The sequence below is a fragment of the Protopterus annectens genome, chromosome 6.part0 (genome assembly GCF_019279795.1).
Source record: "Protopterus annectens isolate FY-2018-M chromosome 6.part0, PAN1.0, whole genome shotgun sequence".
In the NCBI taxonomy this organism is placed as follows: domain Eukaryota; kingdom Metazoa; phylum Chordata; order Ceratodontiformes; family Protopteridae; genus Protopterus; species Protopterus annectens.
Window position 1 is genome coordinate 328,772,812 of NC_056737.1, and position 23,338 is coordinate 328,796,149.

Sequence of the window (23,338 nt, forward strand, 5' to 3'; positions counted from 1 at the left end):
ATCTGGGACAAAACCACACAACATAAAACTAAGGGTAATTGTGGAGTAGCCTTTCACTCAGATTAGTATATCTTGGAAGGAAACTGAATTATCCAGAGGAAACCCTACTGGTAAGGGGACAACCTACAGACTTCACACTGACAGCAACTTGAGGCAAGGGCTGAACCCCATACTGGAGCTGAGAGGTAATAGCATTAACACTGTTAATTTCCATTAACACTAATGTGCCTCATTGTACAGCATGTGCTTTGAAAGCAGTTAGATTTTTTTGTATACTCCCCCCACCTGCCAATTGTTAAGCTTCCTACCTGATGTCCTTTTGTTTGCCTTTGGTGAAGGCAAGTGCTGTCCAGGGGAAGCTGTCATACCTATAGGCATCAGGTTTGCTTGTCCTCTTGTCAGCATGCAGGCTGTGAGGGCATTTCTTCTATGTGACCTAATCCCACCTTTGATGGTAAAGTGAGCACCTGCAGCACTGCAAAGACCACCTATGCCCTTTTGTTTATGCATGCATGTTTCTGTACATAGGTTTAAAACGACTACCATCTCCAGCATGGTTGGTTAAGCTCTCTTCTTATGTGCACTATCTTCTTTTGTCCTGACATGATGCCACCCTCCAGTGGAGGCTGTGTCAGTAGGGCAGTGGTGCAAGCTGGTTAAGACCACCATTCCTTCGTAGTGTGGACATTCCCATCTCCACTGCCTGCGCTATTAAGCCCGTGAGCTGCTAAATTAACTCAGTCACTTTTGCTATATTCTGAGTTTTATCCCTCTATGTCACTAACAGATACTAATCTATTTATAATACACAATGTCAGTGTTATCTCATATAACATGGTCACAAACGTAAATAATAAAACTTTGTGCCAGTGCTTGTTAAAATATAACAGGAGTTAACAATGAAGAAGCAGGAAACAGTATCTTCTTCTATACAGATCATTTTATATGTAGGGTTCAATGTCAGTTATAGGAAGAAATAGAATGATAAATGAAGCTTCCGGTAGAAACACCTAATGAGTAGCAGAAAATTGGAAAGAAAGGATTCTCAAATATACTAGAAGGAACATTTGGTTACTTCAAAAAATCCACAGTAACTCCAAAAAGTATAGAAACAATTGCATTACTACTAAAACATTAAGCAATTTCTTGTAGCAAACAATTTCTTCAAAGAAACAAATACCTATATAACTCAGTCCTAGAATGGCATTTTGGATGTTGTGGTATTACAACGCAGTTACTTTATGAGATGTTGCCAGGTTTGTACCTTACTGCTATGATCTGTACGTGCAAAACACTGTCTTGACTAACAAGGTGAGAGAATCTTGCCTAGAAGTCATAAGAAATATAAGATGTGACTGGTCACCTTATGAATGGTAGAATTGCTTCAGTTACTATACTAACAAGTAAGAGCTTTTTAAATGTACACTTCCATTACTGGATTGGATTATTATTGTTTTGAATTGTTTCCTTTTACTAGATGACGCACAAAAGTCATATAATCCTTTGTGGACAAGTCTCGCAGTACAATCGGGATGTTCCATACCATCCACCTCTGCCTCCCAGCACTGAGGCCATACTACGAGAAAAAAATATCACCAGGTAAGAATTTTGTATTAATAACTGTGTTCCTCTTGCAACTACATACTTTTTTTTTCTTAATCAGTAAACCATGTTTCTGGATAATGGCACAAACTATACATTGTAAGTGTTTCCATTTGCATTTATATTGTTTATTTTTGGAATCACACTTGTTCAAAGACATTTCTACTTGGTTGTTCAGAATCTCACTGTATTCGGTTCATAATAGGAGGCATCGGGGTTTATTGATCACCCCTAGCATTTAATAGTGTAAGCTTTTGAATAAGGGTCTCATTATGGTCTGATAGCAGGAATTTAGTAATAGTTATTGGGATCCAGGATCTTAGGAACTGGATGTGTATACTTTTCTTTGATAGTCTCCTTTGTTCTCTTCTGCTATTCCTTAACTATAGTTTTTTGGCTTTTGGATGCAGAAGCTGTGTGTTCAGATGTGCTCAAATGTGTCACACACTTTTTTTTCTGTTTGCTGCTGTTGCACTTGTTGGGGTGCCACAATGGTTAGCTCTGTTGACTCACAGCACCAGTGTCTAGAGTTCACTTTTGATTTTTATTTACTACCTGCATCTTTGTGGGCTTTCTCAGAGTAATCCAGTTCCCTCCACGGCTCCACCTGTCCCAAATGGCCCCTCTTCTTAGCTGTGACAGTACATGCTGCAAGTCCCAAATGTTTGAAAATAATCTCACAGCTGAATGGAGAATTGTGATATTTGTTGGTATATTATTTAAACGGTGCACTCCTGTAGCTTTGCCAATATACAAAGTCTGAGTTTGCCTCCTCCCTCAGTGTAGGAAGTATCCTTTAAGGTACCATAATCACAGACTTAGTATATGTACCCCAAATGTGCTGTTATCATCACACAAGTCTGAGGATCATGATTATAGCTCTTGGAATTACAAAGGGAACCCCTCCATAACACTATCAATTTTGGTACTGTAAATTCTCCATGTATACATTATATGAGCTTGATTTTGAGGCTAAATTAATGGTTAGAAATGGTGTGCAAGGGTAGTTCAGTTAGTCTTTTAATGAATGAGAAAATAAGCCCTGTCTTCCACTATTTTTACTGCTAGGCAGTCAGTCTGTTAGTCGAGTTCACTTTCTGACCTAAATGTTTCCTATACAGGACAGAATGTCTGTCTTAGTACATAGTGTCCGACAGTGCACTACCCACCTATGGTCATCGGGCGGCAGTAATACATAAGGTGCCACCCTCACAGCACAAGTAGAAAAGTAGCCTAAAGGCCAGATGATTCACCCTTTTAAAAAGCCACATCATGATTCAAGCTGATTCTTAGGCTCATCTTCAGTGAACTTTTCCTGTGTTTCAATCAGTCCTCTCAAGTGCATTCTCAGTGAGGTCTGTCTCCTCTGCCTTTTCCTTTGTTGGACCCACCAACTAGTCCCTATCCACCATTGTCGTACTGTTTGAATGTTTTTCTGGGTTTCCCACTTCACACTCTACTGGCGCATGATCAGAAATTATTCTTGAATGCATGTGTATCTGCTTGATCAAATAATTCTGTTCATGTGAGATGCATCTTCTATTTTCCAGCAGTGGTCATGCTTACCCGAGTGATAGGTAAATGTGTTCCTGTCGAGCCTTTGCAGATGCATATTTCACAGCCCTTTCACATGACAGAGTAACTGTAGGTATTTGCCTTCTGATGTAACTGCTCTAGGCCCCCTGCTTACATCCGCAGTTAGTGTGCTGCAGTCTGCTTCCATAGTAAGCCTGCCTTGGTGAAAGTTTATTATTTCATTATTATTTATTCCTGGAGGGAGGTATACATTTCCTAACATAAACCTCTTGCTTCCCCAGTTGCCCCTTAACACATTTCTTCACCCTTAAATCTTGTTTTCCTCTTTATCCAAGTATGTGCCTCTTTTAATTAATGTTTTGACACCTCTTTTCCTCCCTTCCGTTGCAGCACTAAAAACTCTTAATAATACCATCAGTGTATTAAACTATCACTTGCTATTTGGGTAAGATAGGTTTGTTGAAGCACTCCCATTCGATAATAATGTTATACCTTAAAACTATTACCAACATAGCAACACAGTTACTACTAGGAGGTGACATTCACTCCAACCCCGGCCCAGCAACAGTCTTAAATAACACACACAAGTCTCACCTTCCTTTTAAACATAAACCCACTGACTTACTAATACTCAACTTGAACATTCACAGTATTATGCACAAAATAGAAGAACTGCATTCCACTATCTCTTTATATAACCCCGACATAATGCTCATTACAGAGACATGGCTTAAGCCTCATATCAAGGATAACGCCATATCCCTACCTGGATACAATATTCAAAGGGTGGCTAGAGTACACAAAAGAGGTGGTGGCATTGCTCTGCTTTACAAAACTAACTTAAAACTCCAGCTCCTACAAAAAGAATCCCCAGACTTCAAAAATGCAGAAACTATATTTGCAAAACTCCTCTTAAACCAGCACAAGCCCATAAACTTAATCGGGATTTATATACTCCCAGGCAACAACCTGACCACCCTAGAGTCAATGCTTTACTGGGCTTCCCACTCCCTTCCCCAAAAAACTATATTGCTAGGCGATGTCAACATCGACTGGAATGCTAGCCACTCTCCAAAACCCACCAACCATATTAATCTATATAACTTCACCCAACTCATACAATCACCCACATGTATTGATAAATCTACAAAAAGGGAATCCATATTAGACTGGATCCTTGCTAACCATCCCAATACTGCCCATCAGTTCAGTACACTGCCCAACTCCCTCAGTGACCACAATCTTACTTTTATCATTAGATGCAAACTTAAATCTAATAACATCCCCTCCCTACTACAAACCCGTTCCCACAAAAATTTCCCCACAGATCACTTCTTGGAAGCCTTAAAATCCTGTAACTGGTCTCCCATGAAAATCCTCCCACTAGACAAGGCAGTTGAATACTTTAACTCCACATTTCTAAACATCCTTAACCAACTAACCCCAATTAGAACAATTAGGATCCATAGTAACCCTGCCCCCTGGCTACAGTAAACCACAAGGCCCTTACTTAAAGACAGGGATAAAGCTTGGAAAACTTGGAGCCAACACATCCACCACTACTACACAAGCCTTTCTCGAACTTTGAAATAAGGCAAAAAAAAAACAAATTAAGATTGACAAACAAAATCACTACATTTCCCTACAAAGGAAACAAAGTACCAACCCACAAACATTCTGGGCAGCAGTGAATAACATCCTCCAGCCCAGAAAAACCACTACATCCCCACCCAGTATAGAAGACTCAAACTCAGACATAGCCTCCAGTTTCAACAACTATTTTACCTCCTCTATACTTAAACCTATACAAGTTCCACCAACCTCCCACAATCTCCTAAGGCACCATCACTGCCCTAATTAACTTCACCAACACTATAAACGCATACAGGAACCAAAGCAAACTAGTCTCTGCTACCTTTCTAGACTTATCCAAAGCATTTGATATGGTTTCCCACAATAAACTCTTAACTTGTCTCTCTGAACTCAACATAGACAGCCCTACCCTGGTCTGGTTCAATAGTTACTTAAACAACCACTTTCAGTCTTTCAAATGGCTTAACTCCCTATCCTCCCCACTCCCAGTCATACTAAGCATACCTCAAGGTTCAGTTCTCAGCCCCCTTCTTTTTAACATCTTTATGAACCAACTTCACTTAGCCACCACAAAAGTTGCAATAGTATAATATGCTGATGACACAAACCTGATCTGCTCTGCAGCCAATATCCAACTTCTCCAAAAATAAAGCCCAAGAATCATTCACAGAGATAAAAAATTTGCTAAATAAATTACAATTGATATTAAACCCAAAGAAAATGCAACTTATGCTGTTCCACCCAACAAAGACTAATGACCTCATCTTCTCTATATTTTTAGCCAACAAGATCCTCATCACCCCAGTCCCTGAGGCCAAATTACTAGGACTTACAATAGATGAGCAACTAAGATACAACAAACATATATCCCTAACTATCTCCAAAGTCCACAATAAGCTAGGGACCCTCTATTGCTGCAAAAGGTACCTAACTTCCGAGTCTAGAATTGCTAAAGCCAGAATCCATCTCTTATCAACATTACTTTATGCATCCCCATTACTAACAAACCTAAATAAAACTGACCTGAACAAACGTTCCATATGCTACAACAAAACTGCCAGGTTTGCAACCAATACCAAATCATGCTCCCACCACTGCCACTCCTTACATAAATTACACTGGTTGAATTTCCCAATTTATTATGGTAACATCAACTCAACCTAGCACATCAAATACTATACTATCCTGAGAAAACCCCTGCCCTGACTGGCCTTCTAAACTTCTACAATTCAAATAGACAATTATGATCCAGTAGTAATAAAGCTCTGATCGAAAATATTCCATGTAAAAACAGCTCTGGAGAATCTCTCTTCCCTCATGAAGTTGCTAAAACCTGGAACACCCTGCCTCCTGAACTCAGATTACAAAACTGTACTTCCACTTTCAAAAAACTCCTTAAATCATACCTTCACAACAACCATCTATGTAACTGCAATGAACCTCCCTGAAGCCTCCCCCCACTGCAGGATTTTTACTTCCTTATTCTACTGGTGAATACTAATACTGTGCTCAACCAATGCTCATTGTATATATTATATATATTGCACATATGTTTTTACTAAGGAAATGCCCTGAACATATATTGTACCTATGCTTTTTCCATGAAAATGCTATGCTCACATTTTTATACTTTGACTTTGTACTTTTAACTTTTTAAACTTGTCTGTAGCATATTTGCTAACTGCTGTTATCATTTATATTTTGTAAGCTATAACTATTACCATTAATTACTCTTTATTTTGTAACCGTGTGGAGCTTTTCTCCCCAGGACTCCGCTGAAAACAGACCCTAGCTGTCCAGTCGGATTATCCTGGTAAACAAATGTTAAATAAATAAAAATAAATAATTATTATATTTGTTTTGTCTCCCTAGTATAATATATTACTCCTCTTTCCCTCCTCTACAACAGTTTTGTATTCCAAGATAACATTTTTAATGCTATTCTGCAGATAAATTTATACCCCTTTTGCCATCACCCTTTCCTTTATTTCTGCCAGTTTTATGCAAATCAGACCATCTAGACCATTATGTCATTTGTCTTGTATCACTCTGTTTCTTTTTTGTGTTTATGAGTATACAGCAACTGTTTGCGAAAACTCCATTAATATTCTCTTTTTTCCAATTCTGAACATTAGACCTATACACAGTTCCCCCTCTCCCCTTATTTCTACTTTAAATGTATAGAATTGTATCTCCTCAATGCTGCACCTTGATCAGTCTATCTCCTTCTATATGGCCCAGCTTCTTTTTCCTCAATCCCCCATCCTCACAATGATAAGTGTTTTCCTGGGTTTACAACCTTATTCTGTCTGTTGTTAAACTGACCTTTCCCCACTGTGAAATACTGATTCCCTGAGCTGTATGTCTTATTTTACTTTAACTCCTACCCCAGATCTCACTGACGTCAAAAGTATGGTATTTTATGGTCAAGTACGTTAGTAGAGCAGTTGCTGATATTTCCCAGTAATGTCTGTCTCTCCGGGGATTAAAGACAGTTCTGATACATGCATCTCCTTCTATTCTTATCTTTTGGGCCACATTAACTAACTTACTGGGTATTAATCTTGCAATGTTTCTTAGCCTCTCTGCATTTCTTAGTATCCTACGAGATATGCTTATTAATGTAATTAAAGCCTTAAGTTTCGCCATGTGACTTCACTCAGTTTTACATCTGTTTAGGACTCTCTCATACCTTAATTTTTTCCTTAAAAATAAACAATTAAGCATATTGTGATTTCTAAGAACTGATTGTGAGCTTTCAGTAGTGCCAAGTTTTCTGACCTTTTGCAAAACCTAACTATGAATGCAGATGAGATCCTGTACATGGCTTTAAGCAGGCTTGTATTTGTTCTTTCAGACTCAAGTTCTGACATTCTTGAAAAAGACATTAATAGTCTACGCACCAACGCAAGCATTAGGGAGGGTTCCCTGTTGTAAGTGCATGCACTAGAAGTGCAGTCCTCAGAACTTTAACAATTTAAGTACGAGGGGAAATATATACTATCCGAAATTGCTGAATCCTGGAGAATACCCTTTTTTCAATGTACAGCAGTCTAGGAGTTTATATAAAGGGTCAGGGGGTTGACAGGCTACAACCTGCCACATTAAGGGTGGTGGAGTTTAGTCTTTATCCCCTGCAAAAAACTCTTTGTGACAGTGACTTTCACAGTTTGTTATTTCTCTTGAATTGCTCTTAATTTTTAATAGTTTTGGGACTTGCACTGTTGAGTTTCAAACTTCCCATAGGGTACCAGCATTAGGTCTTGAAACTGAAGAGACATGAGAGAGGCTGCAAGCTCAAATGTTTAACTACAGGTGCCAAAGCCTGCCTGGTCAAATGACTTATATCCTTGATACTGCCTTAAGGGCATACCACATCCAGAATGTATTAGGAAAAAAGACTATATATTATTTTTATTGTAAAAAATATAGTGCAGTTTAAACAGATTCAAAAGTTACCTTTGTACTAATGATTGAAGGGACAGACATGTCAAGGAAGAAAACCCAGTGAAATGGAATACCCTTATGAACAGTGGCTTAACTCACTGGTGTTAGCAGCCGAACTGGAAGCCAACAGTTCCTCAGATGCACTGATTGCAGAAGCGTAAACAGTCCTTGATGTTGAATCTGAAGTGTCAGCCTTTGACTGGCTAAAGATAGTTTCATAGGAATCCTGAACTTCTTAGGCATGTCATATCTGACTGTCAAATATACTTTAATTATTTTCAACAAATGTATGAAAATTTTCTCTACAGCTCCCTATCTTCTCCTTAAAAAAACAAAGGATCTCAGACTTTAGGGATGATCCAACACAGTTGTTTTGCACTGCTGAAAATCCTCATTCAGTTACCCTGACAATTTCATCTTCTTTTAGATAAGACAGGGTTCTAGCAGTTCTGACATACTATTGTTTCTGCTTTATCTGTTTTTTTCTGAAAAATTTGGAAGCTTGCATTCTATTTTCTGGAAATAATCAATTAAAAAGACAGTAACAATTTGGATCAGACTCTTCTTTAATCAGTAATTGTGAAGGTGATGAACTTAGAGCTTGCAGAGGTGTGCTCCTAACAATGCAAGCCAAAAATACTTTTGATCTGATGTATCTATCCAATTTCTTTAGCATATTTTTACTGTCTTCATCATTCATTTTACTTGCCCATTTAATTGCGGATTCTTGGACTTGCAGAGACAATCTAAAATTTATAGGCTGTCAAAAAGTACTCTTACTTTTGACAAATTTTGCACAATTGTCTGGCATCCTCTTGTACTCAGGGCTTTATCTGTCTACACCACCAGGCTATCAAGTTAATAAGTTTATTTTTCTAGCTTACAGCCTACTGGCTTTCAGGAAGCTTAAGTGCTGTGACTCCATGTTGATATTTTCTATTTTTCATTCACCTGTATGTATTGTTTGTCCAAGAAGACTCGAGAAGCAGGACAGATATAGAAACATGGATTATTTAGTCCCACTTGGCTTTGTAGCTTCAAAATCGAATTAAAAATACTTTAGTCATTTACTAGTAACAGAGGTTCAGTCCATGCAGCCCCTCCAGGGAACAGGCTATCTTTTTGGCACAAGAAAAGTCCAAGGCTGCATGCTTCCCTCAGGCCCACCTTACAGCTCTAAACATAGGTACATCCACAGGTAGCCTCAACTGGGCTGTCACTCAATTATTCCAAATTCTTCCTTCAGTGCAGAGCCAACTTGTTGATCTGCAGCTTATAAGCAGCCTCCTTTTTAACTGACTATTAAGGCTGTTTATCTAGCTAATTGATATGAGAATATTTTATTTATTTACTTATTTTTACTTTTTCAATGATGACCAGGTTAATCCCACTAGGCAAGTAGCCTGTTCTCAGGGGAGACCCAAGGTGGTATTTATACTACTAGAAAAAAATTGGCCAGGGCATTTTGCAAACCAGTATTGCACTTGAGTAAACCTTCTTTACTACAAATTGTCTTCTGCCTATTTATCTGGAGTTCCCATCAGCTTGGTGTCCTTGCCACACTCTGACAGACTTGGAGCATAGTTGTGTAGAATATTATTTAGTACTAGACAAGCAGATGGATTCTGGATAATTTTATAGGTGCTAAGAAGCTATGTATATGTTAGTTGATAAGGTAGTTCTAATCAATTTAGTCTTTTTAGTGCTATACAGTGGTGGGTTCTGAATGGGGTATTTGTTGCAAATTTAGCAACTTTGTTATAGAATTCTTCAAGTTTTGATTTTTGTGATGCCTAAAGGTTAGTAAGGATATGAGCACCATAAAGAAGAGCGGGGAGGAGATGAGTAATAGCAAGTGTAGTTTTAGTTGTCAGAAAGTTTTTGGCTCTGTAAAGCATCCCTAGTTTTTGATGAGTTTTTCTTAAGCAATTTTCTATATGCAGATCAAATTTAAAATTATTATCCACTACCATCCACTACCATCCATAATAATTTGCTATGAGAAGTGATTTCACTGATTGTATTATGAAGAGAGAAAGGACTTTACATTTTGTTTTTTTCATGAGAGAGTGATTTGGGGGAAGTAGTATGGAATCTTTCTCCATCGTTTACCCCAGTGTAATGAAAATTAGTGGAGAGCCATGAGCATTAGACAGGATTTTGCAGAACTGAGGAGGATCAGCAGCATTAAACAAAGGATTATTATAAACAAGATTCCTCAAGTCCCACAAAATAAACACATTCAGGTACTCTATGAAGATTAATAGTCAGAGACAGCCCCCCCAGTCAAGCCAAGATTAGAAATGGATAACACTGACCTCGACAATGAGACTGGAACAGCCAGACAGCCCAGCCTAATTCCTTGTACAGTATTACCTTTTTAATCCTATCACTCTTTCTGAAATCAGGAACCTAAAATCCAGAAATGAATGTTAATAAAATGTTTGGCTGAAGAACTTCTGTAATTGTGCTGGATGTCCTTAATATGATGATCATTTTGTGGGGGCAATGGGGCCAAATACTATATATCATTTTCATCAGTGTCTGGACCCACTGTGGAATGTATATGATGTATGTAAATTCCTCTTCCTTTTGAACACGAATAGGAAGAGAAGGAGGTACTTTTTTATTTTGTTCCTCTTCTCTTCATGAGACAGGAATATCTTGGTGAAGGTGTAGCTTGCATTGGTTCTACACCATACCTAAACAAGACCTGTTTTACTGGCAGTGGTATTTGTCCCTGATTTAGCAGTTTGTTGGGCAGTATTTACATATTCAATACTCAGTATTTTTTAATCAAGGACCTGCATCTGTGGAGTTGCTAATGTTGTTGCTGCTGATGTTACTAACCCAGGTGATGCTGATCACAGGTCCTTGAACAGTAAAGGCTGGGAAGTATGCTAACAAGTTTCAGCATATGTCTATATCACCAAGATATGAAGGGCTCTTGAATGTAAAGAATACTTGTTTTTTCCAAAGAAGAGGCATGATGTTGGCATTTTTATTTTTAAAATTGACTGGACAGATGCAGATGACCTCCTCTTCACCCATTTGCGAAAGATGGAAGCCACTGAAGGTATACCATCAACTGAATTTGAAGATGATATGAGTTCCTCAAATGTTTCTGACTACTATTTGCTTATAAACATTCTGCTTTTGCTTCTTGCATTTTGCAAGAAGCAGATTTTGTGTGTGTGTGTGGGTGGGGGGGGGGGGTGGCTTTCTCCACTTTATGCGAGAATTAACTTTCCAAGTTTGTGTGATTTCCTTACTGTTAAATATGACTACACTGCTTTTAAACATCTTAATTTGGTAGCTTTACTACTTTCTGCTTTGAAGTCAGGAATTATAATTGTGACTGGATCCCCCCCAAAAAAACACGCTTTAATTAAAGTCTTGGGACAGTTTACTACATGCACATGTCCTGTTTTTGACTGAAAAGACATTGGGCCAAATTCCAAAATAGTTGCTCTCAGTGTAAGTCCATCCTGATTCCAAAAGATCTGCTCTAAGCCTGCTCTCAAAGTTAAGTGGTCACTTGCACTGACAGCAAGTCTTTTGGAATTGGGCCCATTGTCCTAAAGGCAGACACTATCTGGAACATGATCTTGTGATGAAGTTCTTCCTTTCAGTAAAAAAATGCAGCTGGTTACAAAGTTTAATTAACTATAACAACCTCACAAAAACAGAAATATAACTGTATAGCTAATGGATTTGAAGTGGTGAAAATAACTGATCTGAGCAGATGTCAGCAATTTTTAAATGGGAAGCACACTCTACCAGAAGTTACTAAGTACTCCAGAGAGAGACGAGAACTGACCTGTGCAAGGAAACTGTAATGCTAAGTTAAAAATACCTTGAATCCACACATCTTCACTAGTGAGTAAATCCAAATGCTATGATTTACTACTACAATGACCATTCCCAATGTAAAATTTTTAAAAATGCATTTTGGGAGTAAGTAAAATACAGCAAATGTATTAATCTGCAAACAGGCAAGCAAATATAGAATAAAAACTGTATAAATGTCTATGAAAAAAGTGTTGATTACTGGGTTACTTCTGTTAGTGAGAATGATGTGGGTTTAGGCTGGTAAAAATCAAGATTGCAAGTAGGGTAGGTATAAAGCATAGTCATTGTATTAAAACCAGGGAGAAAAAAAAAGTTTATGGACTCCATAGGGAAGATGTAGGAGATGGCAAGAGCTTGTATAATTGGAGGAAGATGACATGTACAACTGATTCTTTTTTTATACAAAGACTACCTAAATTCTGGATGCCTAATTCAGACAGTATGTTAATGGCAGGAAGAGTTTGTGAGTTGCATTCGTATGCAGAAAACTTTGTTTTTCATTTTCCCTATAGAATACTGATGTTTCCTTCTCTGTCTTTCATTTCTTAGAGAGAGATTTCTGGTGCTGAATTACTCTGACAAGTTTGATGAAGCAATGTTGCAACTTAGTCAGTGGGTGAAAGATGGGAGTCTGAAGGTAAGTGCCTGACTGATCCATTTGAAAGGTTAAAAGATCCATATGTAATACCTTCTGAAATTTTACAACATAGATGTCTGTTACAGCAAATCAACAGTGAGTGAATCCACAAAACAGTGATTTGACAATCTTGCCATTGTCTGATGGTTTATAAAATGGGTAAATTAAATATTGAAAAATGCATGCTAATATAAATCCTGTTATTCTAGCAACTTTTTAAATGTATAAGAGCAGTATTTAAAATCTGTCCCTATTTTTGGGCTTCAGTTCCATCATTATTTTAAACTTTGTCCAGATTTCTTGCACTAAGAAGTTGAGAGGTATGCTGTATTCCAAAGAGTCCTTCTGGCCCAGCTCGAATATAGACTACCTGTAATAGCCATACAAGTCCTCCACACTAAAGACTATCGAAAACAAAATTTGTTGCTAAATCACTAGCTCACCCACTAATCAGCACTACTGTCTCACTCTCACAAAAGCCAAGTGTCTCCCAGTGCAGCATAGAGTAGACCTGCTACTAGTTTTACTCATCTTCAAACTTCTCCAACATAACTCATTCCCACTAGTAGATGCTAAACTTAAATCAAATACACACACACTACAACCTCAGATTTCTCCAACCCCCCCCCCAACTCATGTCCCCACAAGCCAGGCTGCACTTCACCAACCACTCTGTTTCTTTGCTGCTAAACTACTGAAATTCCCCCCAACACCTAAAGGAACAACAGTTCCCCTTCTCCACCTTCAGAGCTGAAATTAAAAATGATTTACTCTCTCTCTCTCTCAACTCCATGACCTAAGGAACTTTCAACCTGTAGCCTTTCTGTCAACTATAAACAGCTTTTAACTCCACTTCACACACCCTTCTCTGCCCAGACAGACTGTCATCACTCCACAGCATTTCCACCATGATGTAAATCTCTAATATAATCAAGTAAAATTGTAAAAATGTACAGTTTTTGTTATATATCATTACCTGCTGTTCTGTTTTGATGCTTACGTCCTCTCCGTTACGCTTTTGCTTATCTTTCTGAATTATATCTCTTGGGCAGTATCTGCAAACGGTCAGCTGTGATCGGTGTGCTACCCTGGTAAACAAATGGAAAACAAAATTAACAACTCAAAGAAAAAGCTTATTTTGATCTATAAAATTACATGTAAAGTAAGAAAAAAAGGAGAAGGAAACAACAAAGACTATAGTCTTTAAATAAATAAATAAAATAAATAAATAAATAAATGAACAGTTTAACCTTTTTTTCCAGACTTCCTAGCCATCAGGACAGCTTCTGCATAAAATTCCCACATGTTAGCAGTCATGGGGGGGGGCACCTGGCCCTTTCTTGGCCTTTATAATATATAACACATCTAATCTCCATACTGACAGAAAGCAGTAATCAATTATTCATTTCCAGGGCCAAAGTGTTACATTTATTTCTTTTATCCTTTTTTTTCCCTAAAAAGACTGACTCTGTAATATCTGAGATGAGAAAGTCCGTCACAGTCATCTAAAGTCAAAGCCAAAGTGAAAGTAAACTTTTTTGTCATACAGATCAACACAGAGGAAAAAGTGTGTGTCACTGCATGAAATTTCGATACTCGGGCTCGTACCATAAGAATTATAGTTTACAGAAGGAAGATTAATAATAATTTAAAAATACTGAAATAGAAATCAAAATAAGATACTAAAAATAAATACAATAAAGTATAAAGTGTAAAGTGAGCTATGTAGATAACAATGACATATTGCACATAAATAATGTTTGTTTACCCACTTAGCAGGTTAGGCCATGGCTTTGTTGTTCAGCAGTGCATGTTACAAGACCCCCCACCACCACCACCACCCTTTTTACGTATAATGCTCTACCAACTAACTTTATGTTCAGCTTTTTTTTTTTTTTTTTTTTTTTGCCAAACTAAAGTGCTTGCATTGGAGAAATGGTCCCAGGCCATGCTTCTTTTCATGCTGATAAACTCTGTGAGAAAAAAATAGACTTTTCACCTCAAAATTGTTTCTTGTTGTTTGTTTAAATTTTCTTTCAGATTTGATATACCATCAGCCCAGTCTGCTGCCTTTATTGTTTAACTTATTGCAAGTTTTACTTATATCAGCCACACCCTGTGCATTAGCATTAATTTTTGCCTCACCCAAAGTGTTGTTTCTGGTTTCTAAAGTGCTAGGTCTTCACCTTCTTTCCTGATGTTTGTTAACTAACTGCACTCCAAAACAGATAAAATGAAGTTTTGCAGGATAGGAAGTAGAGCTTCTAAAAATGCAAGTGTGAGCAAAATAATCCACTCCATGGCAAAAATCTCCTAATGTGTCTTTTACTTTGAAGAAGAGCATTTTGCAGACAATTGTGGTACTTGTGAGTCATTTACTCCTTCTACACTTAGAGATAGGAAGGATATGTTGTTTTGACCAAAAGCTGTGTCCCCCTCCTGACAAAGCCTCAGTCTTGACCAGCATCTCAAAGTTGACCCCATTGGATTCTAGGTCACATCCCATGGCTGAAAAGCTTTGAGTGAAGGTTAGAAAAATCAAGAAATAAAGGAAAATCATAAGATTAATAAAAGTGGTCATGATAGAGTAAAGGATTCCTGTCTAGGTGTGCTATTATCCAAAAATGTAGCACAGAAGAATCTTCTTTAGCTCATTCTGCTTTTGGGATGTGGTGCAGCAGTCTTCAGTTAAATTAGTCATAACAGACAGGGTCCATTTTCTTTCTAACTCTGAAGTTAGAAAAATATTTCTCTCTTCCAGGCCTTAATTTTCTAGATAGTTCAACTCCTTCCGTAGTCTGTTCATACCTGACATTGAACTAGACTGTGAAAGGATAATGAAGGCATTTATCAAAGTCCAGCATAACATTTTCTTGCCTCTTTTTCTCTCAAGTACCAGGGTAGATAGAGGCATTTCCTCATTGCTAAGCTCTTCTGGTGAACATGTTCTGGTTCTCTTTACTTAGGTGCCATTCCCTGCTAGGCTGGATTCTATTCTCCTGGCACCAGTAATGATGTTGATAAAAGTGTCAGTGGATGCAGTCTTGTCACCTTCTGTATCGAGCATGCTGTCAGTGTCAACAGCCTCTGTACCAGTACTGGAGGTGTCAGGAATTCTTTCTGCCCAGAAGCTTAGGGTTGTCTCTTCATCGTCTTCTTTTTTAGCAATGATTCTGTTGAGGTCAGTTCTAACATCACTGAAGTTGCCCTTATAGCCTTTTAGGATGAAATTGTTGAAATTGGAACCAGGGTTGATCATATTGTCCTTACTGAGCCTTCAGTGTTGGGTTTGAGACCTGTGCTCTTGGTCTGAATGGCAGCCCTCTCAGGCAGTGGAGGTTGGTCCCATGATCCCATCATCCATAAGTATGGCATTAGACCCATTCTTGATGCCAACAGTGCAGACCTTGCTGCATTTGCCACCCTTGGTGTCTGTAACTACAGGAACATTGGCCTCAATAAAGGATACTTCTTTGCTTGGAACTTTGGTTATTCACCAGAATTCTAAACAGGACGGGGGGTGTGGAGGGTGTGGTTGAAGGGTCCTCCCAGGATTGCCCATACTTATCTGATTCCTTGCAAGCTTCATTGTCATCCAATCCATCACTTCCATGGGCTAGTAAGAAACACAAATACAAGAGGAGGTGCTTGGACTTCCCTCAGGAGTCTTTCACTCCAGATGTTGATGAGGATAACAGCACTGATTTTCCACTATCCCCCCAGACAACCTGAGATTTGGGAATGTCTTAGAGATAATGAGGTAGAGTGGTTCCACAGACCTCTTGTCCTCTCTACAAAGGATCCTGCAAGAGGCCTTTCTTCAGTCTTCCTGGATCCTCACAGGACAAAATGGTGCACGTAGTAAAGATAGCATCGGAAAACCCTGAAATTCTATCACTTGTCGTAAGGAAGGCCACACAAGACATTCTGGTCTCTGAACAACTAGACCTTCTTGACAGTGGCTCCCAAGGCAGATTCCATTGTTGCTATGACAGCTGTTATAAAAATTCCTATTCTGCAGAGTTTTGCTTTCCACCTACCCCATCGGAAGACTCTAGAGCCATGGATAGATTTGGAAGGTGAGTTTATGTGCCTTTTATGCTCACTTTGAGACCAGTAAGCTAAAGTTTTGTATGTTATGATTCCATTGAGAGCTAGCTGATGAAATGAGCTAGTCTCTGGAAGGTTTTTGTGATGGAGACCAGAAGTGCAAGTTGAGTATCAGATGACAACAGACATCTATTGCAAACCTCCTTGTGTCTGACTCCATAATTCTGTGGATGTTGCAATGACAGCAGCATGTGTCATCATAGTTCTATGCTGTCACAGCTGGTTGCATCTTACAGATTTCCCTGAGGACACTAAGGCCACCTTCATTCACGCTCCCTTCAGTGGACTTGTGCTTTTTGGCCCAATAGTAAAATGTGGAAGCAGTTATCACTGTTGCTGATGTTAAACTTCAGATTCCCCAATACACATTTACTGGAACACAAATTAGCCCACATCATTTTGGTTCTATTGTGGCTGGGAGCATCAGAACAACCAAATATCTCAGTGGAAGCAGTGTTCTCTGCAACTTCCATTATGGTCACCAACCCAACTTGATAAATAAGTGGCATGAATAGGGATGCTGTGGTTCATCTTCCATCAGGCAGCAGTCTAATCCCTGAGACCTTACCTGGCTGGCTTATTCTGAAGGCAGATGGGAATCATCTGTCCCTCCACATAAACACAGGACAAGTGGATCCAGATCAGTGATATCAACAGGCTACACCATTCCTTTCCTTATAACTCCCTGCTAACACTCTCTCCCATTGCTTGACATCAACCCCAACAAAAAAATGTGGCAAGAAAAGAGGGCTAAAACCTTATACAAAAAGATTCAAAAACAGGTCCCATCAGACCAAAAAGGATCTGGTTATTAATGTTTTTAAAAAGACAAACATCCTCAGACCTGCACTTAATTTTAGTAACCTAAATAAATATATCCCCAAAGAATCCTTTTGGTGGTTATAGTGTAGTCTTCCTTCCCTTTCTGTCAGAATGAGGCTGTATGTGCTGCTGTTTTGATCTCACAGATACCTACTATTGCATAAAGGTAGACTACAAATCCATATGCTTTCTGACAGCTTTGCAGATGCAGAAGGATTAAAGCCTGACTATGACCCAGGTAAACAGAGTTATATTTGCAGTATTGGCACTTGCAGGAGTTTGGGGAGGTACAAGAGCATATGCCCAGGGCTCATGTTCCTGTCTCTGAATCTCACTAAACACCAAACCCTGAGCATGTTACTGGGTATTTGCATTGGGGTTAGGGAAAGCCTGAACTACCCCTGATGACTGCCCCATTGATGGCTCATCTTGGTCGTCCCTTGCCCTGATACTTGTGAAAGGAATGGACTGGTGTACTGAGAAAGGTTGTGAAGATTGTCAGATTGTGGGGTCAAAAATCTAAAAAAAAATTCAGAAGATTTCTGCATTTCTAGGTAGAGACCAGTTATTTTCAGTCCCCGATATTTCCATTCAGCCCCTAGGGTGTTCATCAGATGCAAACCCATAGTTGTAGTGAACCAGAGACTGTGAGGGATGAAGATATTTTCTTACCTAGATGACTGACTCCTAACAGCTGTGGCATGGAACAGTCTAATTTCTGAAAGGGAGACTCAAACTGTTTATCTATGGAATCACAGTGAATACTGCAGAATCCCATATGGACTTTCAACTGCTTGCTTTCATCAGGTGCATGCTAGACACAACTTTCAAGGCACATCTCTTGGACAGAATACTTCTCTTGGAGAACGTGATGCTTCATATCTTTCAGGCTTATTCAATCGCTGCCTCACTATTTCTAACAACATTCAGAATCATTACAGTAATCTGTTACATCATGAAGCTGTCATTTTAAAGAGACTTCTCAGTGGATGTTAAATGTTCAGTGATCTTGGCTAACAGATTCTGTGACACAGCAGATGAAATTTTCCTTTCTTGCAAGTCTCACTTTTAATAGTGGATTTACATGCTTAATTTTAAGCAATCCATACTTAGTACTCACGCCTTTAGTTGCTATCACCATGAATGCTTAAACTCTAGAGTGCAGAGGCCTCATCAAAGTCACAATCCAAGGAGTGTGGTAACCAGTAGAAACCAATATACACAATGAGTGTAGTTCTCACATTACGATCTTTACATTTCTCCCTACCTCAAGGTGCTGTTGCCATCCACACCCACAGCATGGCAGTGGTTTCGTAATAGACAAGCAAGGAGGAACACACCCATATCCTCTTTATCAAGAAGTGATGATGTTGATATAGGAATCAACTTTGCCCACAAATTGCTTTCTGACATTCAGTTACATCCTGGGAAAATCATTTCCCTGTTAGGCTGGCTCATTCGTTGCTTAATGTCCTTCAGTCTGCCAATGGTGTGAAAGATTTTCCATTGCTGAGGGGAGTTTTCTGTGACCTATTTGTATCCCAAACAATGCCGAATGCAGCAACTTCTTTCCCTCACCCTTCATTTGGGAGAATGTCCCAAATGGGCTGTTATTAAGAACGGACCCATAGGACTTTCTCATGCTTTTGTTCTATTTCCTTTTATTCCAAAATTATTTCAAAAAGCCCAACTAAGCAAGTTAAGTCATTCTTATACTGCTATTTTGACTCAAATAATAGTTTCCCTTGTTTTAGTTTCTTCTTCTGTAGAACCTTTTACATTAAATGTCCTTCAGAACCCTCCTTATTCACATGCCCAGCAAGCCTCAGCCAGACCATTTCCCACAACCAACCAAGGGGTTACGCCAGTTCCAGTAATGACCGTGAACTTTTCTTAATGGACAAACTAATTCATATTCTCATTTTCCCCAGAAGCCCAACAATAGAAATACACTGTACAAAATATTTCTGTGTGTAGGCTACTTCCAAATACATTCACAGCTCCTTTGCAGGAAATTTAAAATCACTTTTAATGAATGTTTGATACTGGGTTAAGCTATTCTTTTAAGTGTACCTAGACACAGTTTAGTAACTTTCATCGGGGTACTTACTCCTTGAAAGTTTGCAAGGCCTTTCTTTGGGAAGCTTTTCTTATCCAGTTCTTTATTAGAGATTCTGGCCCTTCTTGGTGCTTAGTAATTTGTTTTGTTTTGAAGAAGTTGACTTGTCTTTGGACCTGCTGTTGTAACAAAATTAAAATAAACTTCATACAAAATTGTTTTTCTGGTGGCCATCACTTCTAACACAAGAGTGCCTGAACTACCAGCTTTGGGTGTTAACCCTCCATACTGTTTTCAGGACAGAGCGTTTTTGTAAAACAAGGCCTGCATTTATGCCAAAAGTAGCCACCATGACAAATCTTGATCAGTCTATTAATTTAACTGTATTCTTTCCCAGGTGCTCAAGTAAAGGCTGAATATCTGTTGCTTTGCATGGATGTACACAAGCACTTCCTAAATATTTTGTAAACACGGAACAAAATCTCGCAGAAGAAACTCACAACTACTTTTCTAACAAAAAAAAAATGATTACTAAAGTTTCTACAGTTACCTTGTCTAGATGATTCAGTGACTATTAAATTCTGGTGCAATAAATACAGCAAGCTTTTGCCTTCTGCCAGGGCAGTGACTACTTTTTTTAACATTTTCAGAACTGCAACCTTGGATGCCATTTATGAGGCACCTACGTGGTCTTCACTGACTTCTTTCACAAGACATTACAAACTGATTTTGATCTCTAGTTTCATGCCTTTCTTTGGGCTCACAGTTAATAGCAGACTGTTCCTTTGCAAATGAGGAGAATACACTACAGACTCTGCTTTGTTGGTTGATGAGGATGGACATCCGCATTCCAATTTTAACATTATGTATTTAACATAATGTTAGGGCAGAATGAGCAGGTCCAGTCACACAAACCTACTCACCCTCCTTTCTCTTGCCTCAGTGCAGATGTGCAGACTTGGTTTATAGGAATTTTAGTGCCTATCTTTTTGTTTCTGATCCAGTTTAGCGTGGCATAACAGAGGTGTGGAGTGGAACTTTGGTATTGGTTACATCATTTGACACTGACTAAAAACTTGATAAGTTAGCCCTATTAGCTGGTGAGAACTGGCCTGGTCATCCATATGCAATGTTATGGTAAGTATATAACTTAAATTTTCTTCCATTGTTCTAATAATTTCAGTGCCTATAGGTGTAATCACCAATTTCCATTTTTAGTGATTGTTTTTTGTTTAGCTAATATCATTAAGAGGTCCAGTAAAGAAGCCTTGTTTTGAGATCACTCTTTTCTTGAAAATAAGCAGACCAGGAGCAAGGCTGTCTTCAAATAAATTCTGCCTGGACACAGTCTGTTACACGGTCTTTGTATTTTTGCTTAAATTGTCATAAATTAGTATTTCCTCCTCTTTTAGCTTTTCCCGGTTAGGGGTCACCACAGCGGATCACCGGCCCACAGATTGATTGGCAGTGGAGTTTTTATAGTGTCATGTTGCCAGCCTGGCACCCAACCTTCACAGAAGGCACATGCACACACGCAGTTACCTGCATATCTTTTAAAACTCTCTAGACTGCAGGGAGGACATGCAGACTCCACACAAATGGTGCTCCAGCCAAGAATCAAATCAAAGAACCTCTTGCTATGAGGTGACAACATTAACTCCAGCATCACCGCAACCTACAAATTGTCATAATTTAGTATACTCCAGGAAAATATGCAACCAGGTTCCGAGCTCCTGATCCTCTCATCTCCAGCACTTTGCACTAACCCACAGGAATATCCTTGCTAATCTGCTAGGAGGTAAAAACGTTTGTGTAGGCATTTCCAAGTGAAAATACAAAACATCCTAGAGTTTATTGTCTGTCTGGGAAAAACAGACAATGGGACTGTGGGGACAATTGCTCTTCTTCTCTTTCATACCGCCTTGGGTATGTACCTGACCAGGCATATGCATCAACTAGACCGACCTCAGAGGTTCCTTACAAAAAGAACACAAGGCATTATAAACCTGCCTTATGCAGATCACCTTAAAGCCGTTTCACTGTACTCAGTCTCCTATAGATTGCTGAGGGGTGATCTCTGTTTGACTTACAAGGCATACTCAAACCCCAAACTTATGAATCTCCTGCATATTTGTAAGTCAAACAGTACCAGAAATACAAGGTCTAAGGACCTGAATTTTGTCTGCGACTTAAATAGAACATGCTGGAGAGACAGATATGTGTCCCAGAGACTGACCATCCTGTGGAACAGGCTTCCCAGCCATGTGAAGCTGAGTTCGTCTGTTACTCAGTTTAAGTGCAACCTAGACCAATGGATGAGGAATAGGAAATTTACACCTGGCCTTTCCTTCAATGTCCTACTTGGATACAGGACATCATTATCCTTTTGGGCAAAACTTGGCTAGGCTTGGAAAGGCTCCCTGGGTCGTTAGCCTAGTAAAAAATGTATGAATCTACAAATTTCTAAAGGATTCTGTTTCTCCACTCTTAATTGTTAACAAATATTTGTGTACGTTACTTACAATATTCCTCATCCAGTAGCTACTCACATATTTCCCTTAGAATTTCCATCTATTATGGGTATTCTCCAGAAGGGTTCAGAACTCACTTGTGATTGTTAAACTGACTAGTGGGTTCCCTGTTCATTAAATTGGCCTTTTGTCAAGAAGTATTTATTTTTAAGATTTCTTTGATGAGAATTATATTGCCTTCCAGTATGGTTTCCAAATACTGAGGTCTGCTGACTCAGATTAACCATCTACACAAGAAAGGTACAGACTTTTTGATTCCATCAACAGGCTTTTGGTGTCAGCTTCCAAATCTTATCCCCTTAAATCAATTTTTTTTAAATCCTCCGATGCAGGTTTTTAACATTGGCATAATGATTTGTATAACAGTTAAGGTATTTACCTAATTGACAGAAGGTTCAGGGTTTGATTCTAACCTTGGGAAGCATGGCTAGGCTCAAAAAGGCCCACTGAGGTCATTAGCCTAGTAATCACCTATGAACACTATCAATATGTGAGACATATTCTAATGTTGCCCTTCTGTCACTCTATAGTTATAATAAAAGATTGACTTCCCATCACCAAGATCATCACTTACGACATATTTCCAAACCACTTTCTAATTTGTCCTCAGCAGGTATGTATCACTTCACCTAAAACTCATTTCACTTAAACTCATTTCGCCTAAACCAAATCACCTAAAGTTCATTTCATGTAAAACTCATTTCACTGACAAGTAGTACAATAAGGCAAATCAAAGGTATATGTCCTTTTCCCCACTGTAGTGTGATCCTGGTGTTAGTATATATAGTTTTGGGGGGGGGGGCGTGGGGGCATAGCCCCCCACTTATTTTGGTTTTATGTTGTCTGATTTTGTTTTACATTATTTGGTAAAAGCCAACTAGGTGAGGGGCTGCACCCCCCCCCACACACACCCTTACTATATATACTAACACCAGGATCGCACTACAGTGGGGTAAAGGACATATACCTTTGATTTGCCTTATTGTACTACTTGTCAGTGAAATGAGTTTAGGTGAAATGAGCTTTAGGTGATATGGTCTTGGTGAAATGAGTTTAGGTGAAGTGATACGTACCAGTCCTCAGCAAGGTTATGCAATATTTTTAAGACACATGCCTAGTAATATGACTAAATATGTTGCGCCCAATCCT

General features: G+C 38.8%; 1 protein-coding gene across 1 annotated transcript in view; it reads left to right on the forward strand.

Annotated features, from left to right (window-relative positions):
* LOC122803831 (prostaglandin reductase 2-like) overlaps positions 1 to 15,882 on the forward strand; it is a 145,099-nt gene extending 129,217 nt beyond the window's left edge. The window contains exons 5-7 of the mRNA XM_044073514.1: positions 1,478 to 1,599; positions 12,580 to 12,667; positions 15,634 to 15,882. Coding sequence (XP_043929449.1) covers positions 1,478 to 1,599; positions 12,580 to 12,667; positions 15,634 to 15,882 — 459 coding nt within the window. The remainder of the gene's footprint in view (positions 1 to 1,477; positions 1,600 to 12,579; positions 12,668 to 15,633) is intronic.
* The last annotated feature ends 7,456 nt before the right edge of the window (positions 15,883 to 23,338 follow it).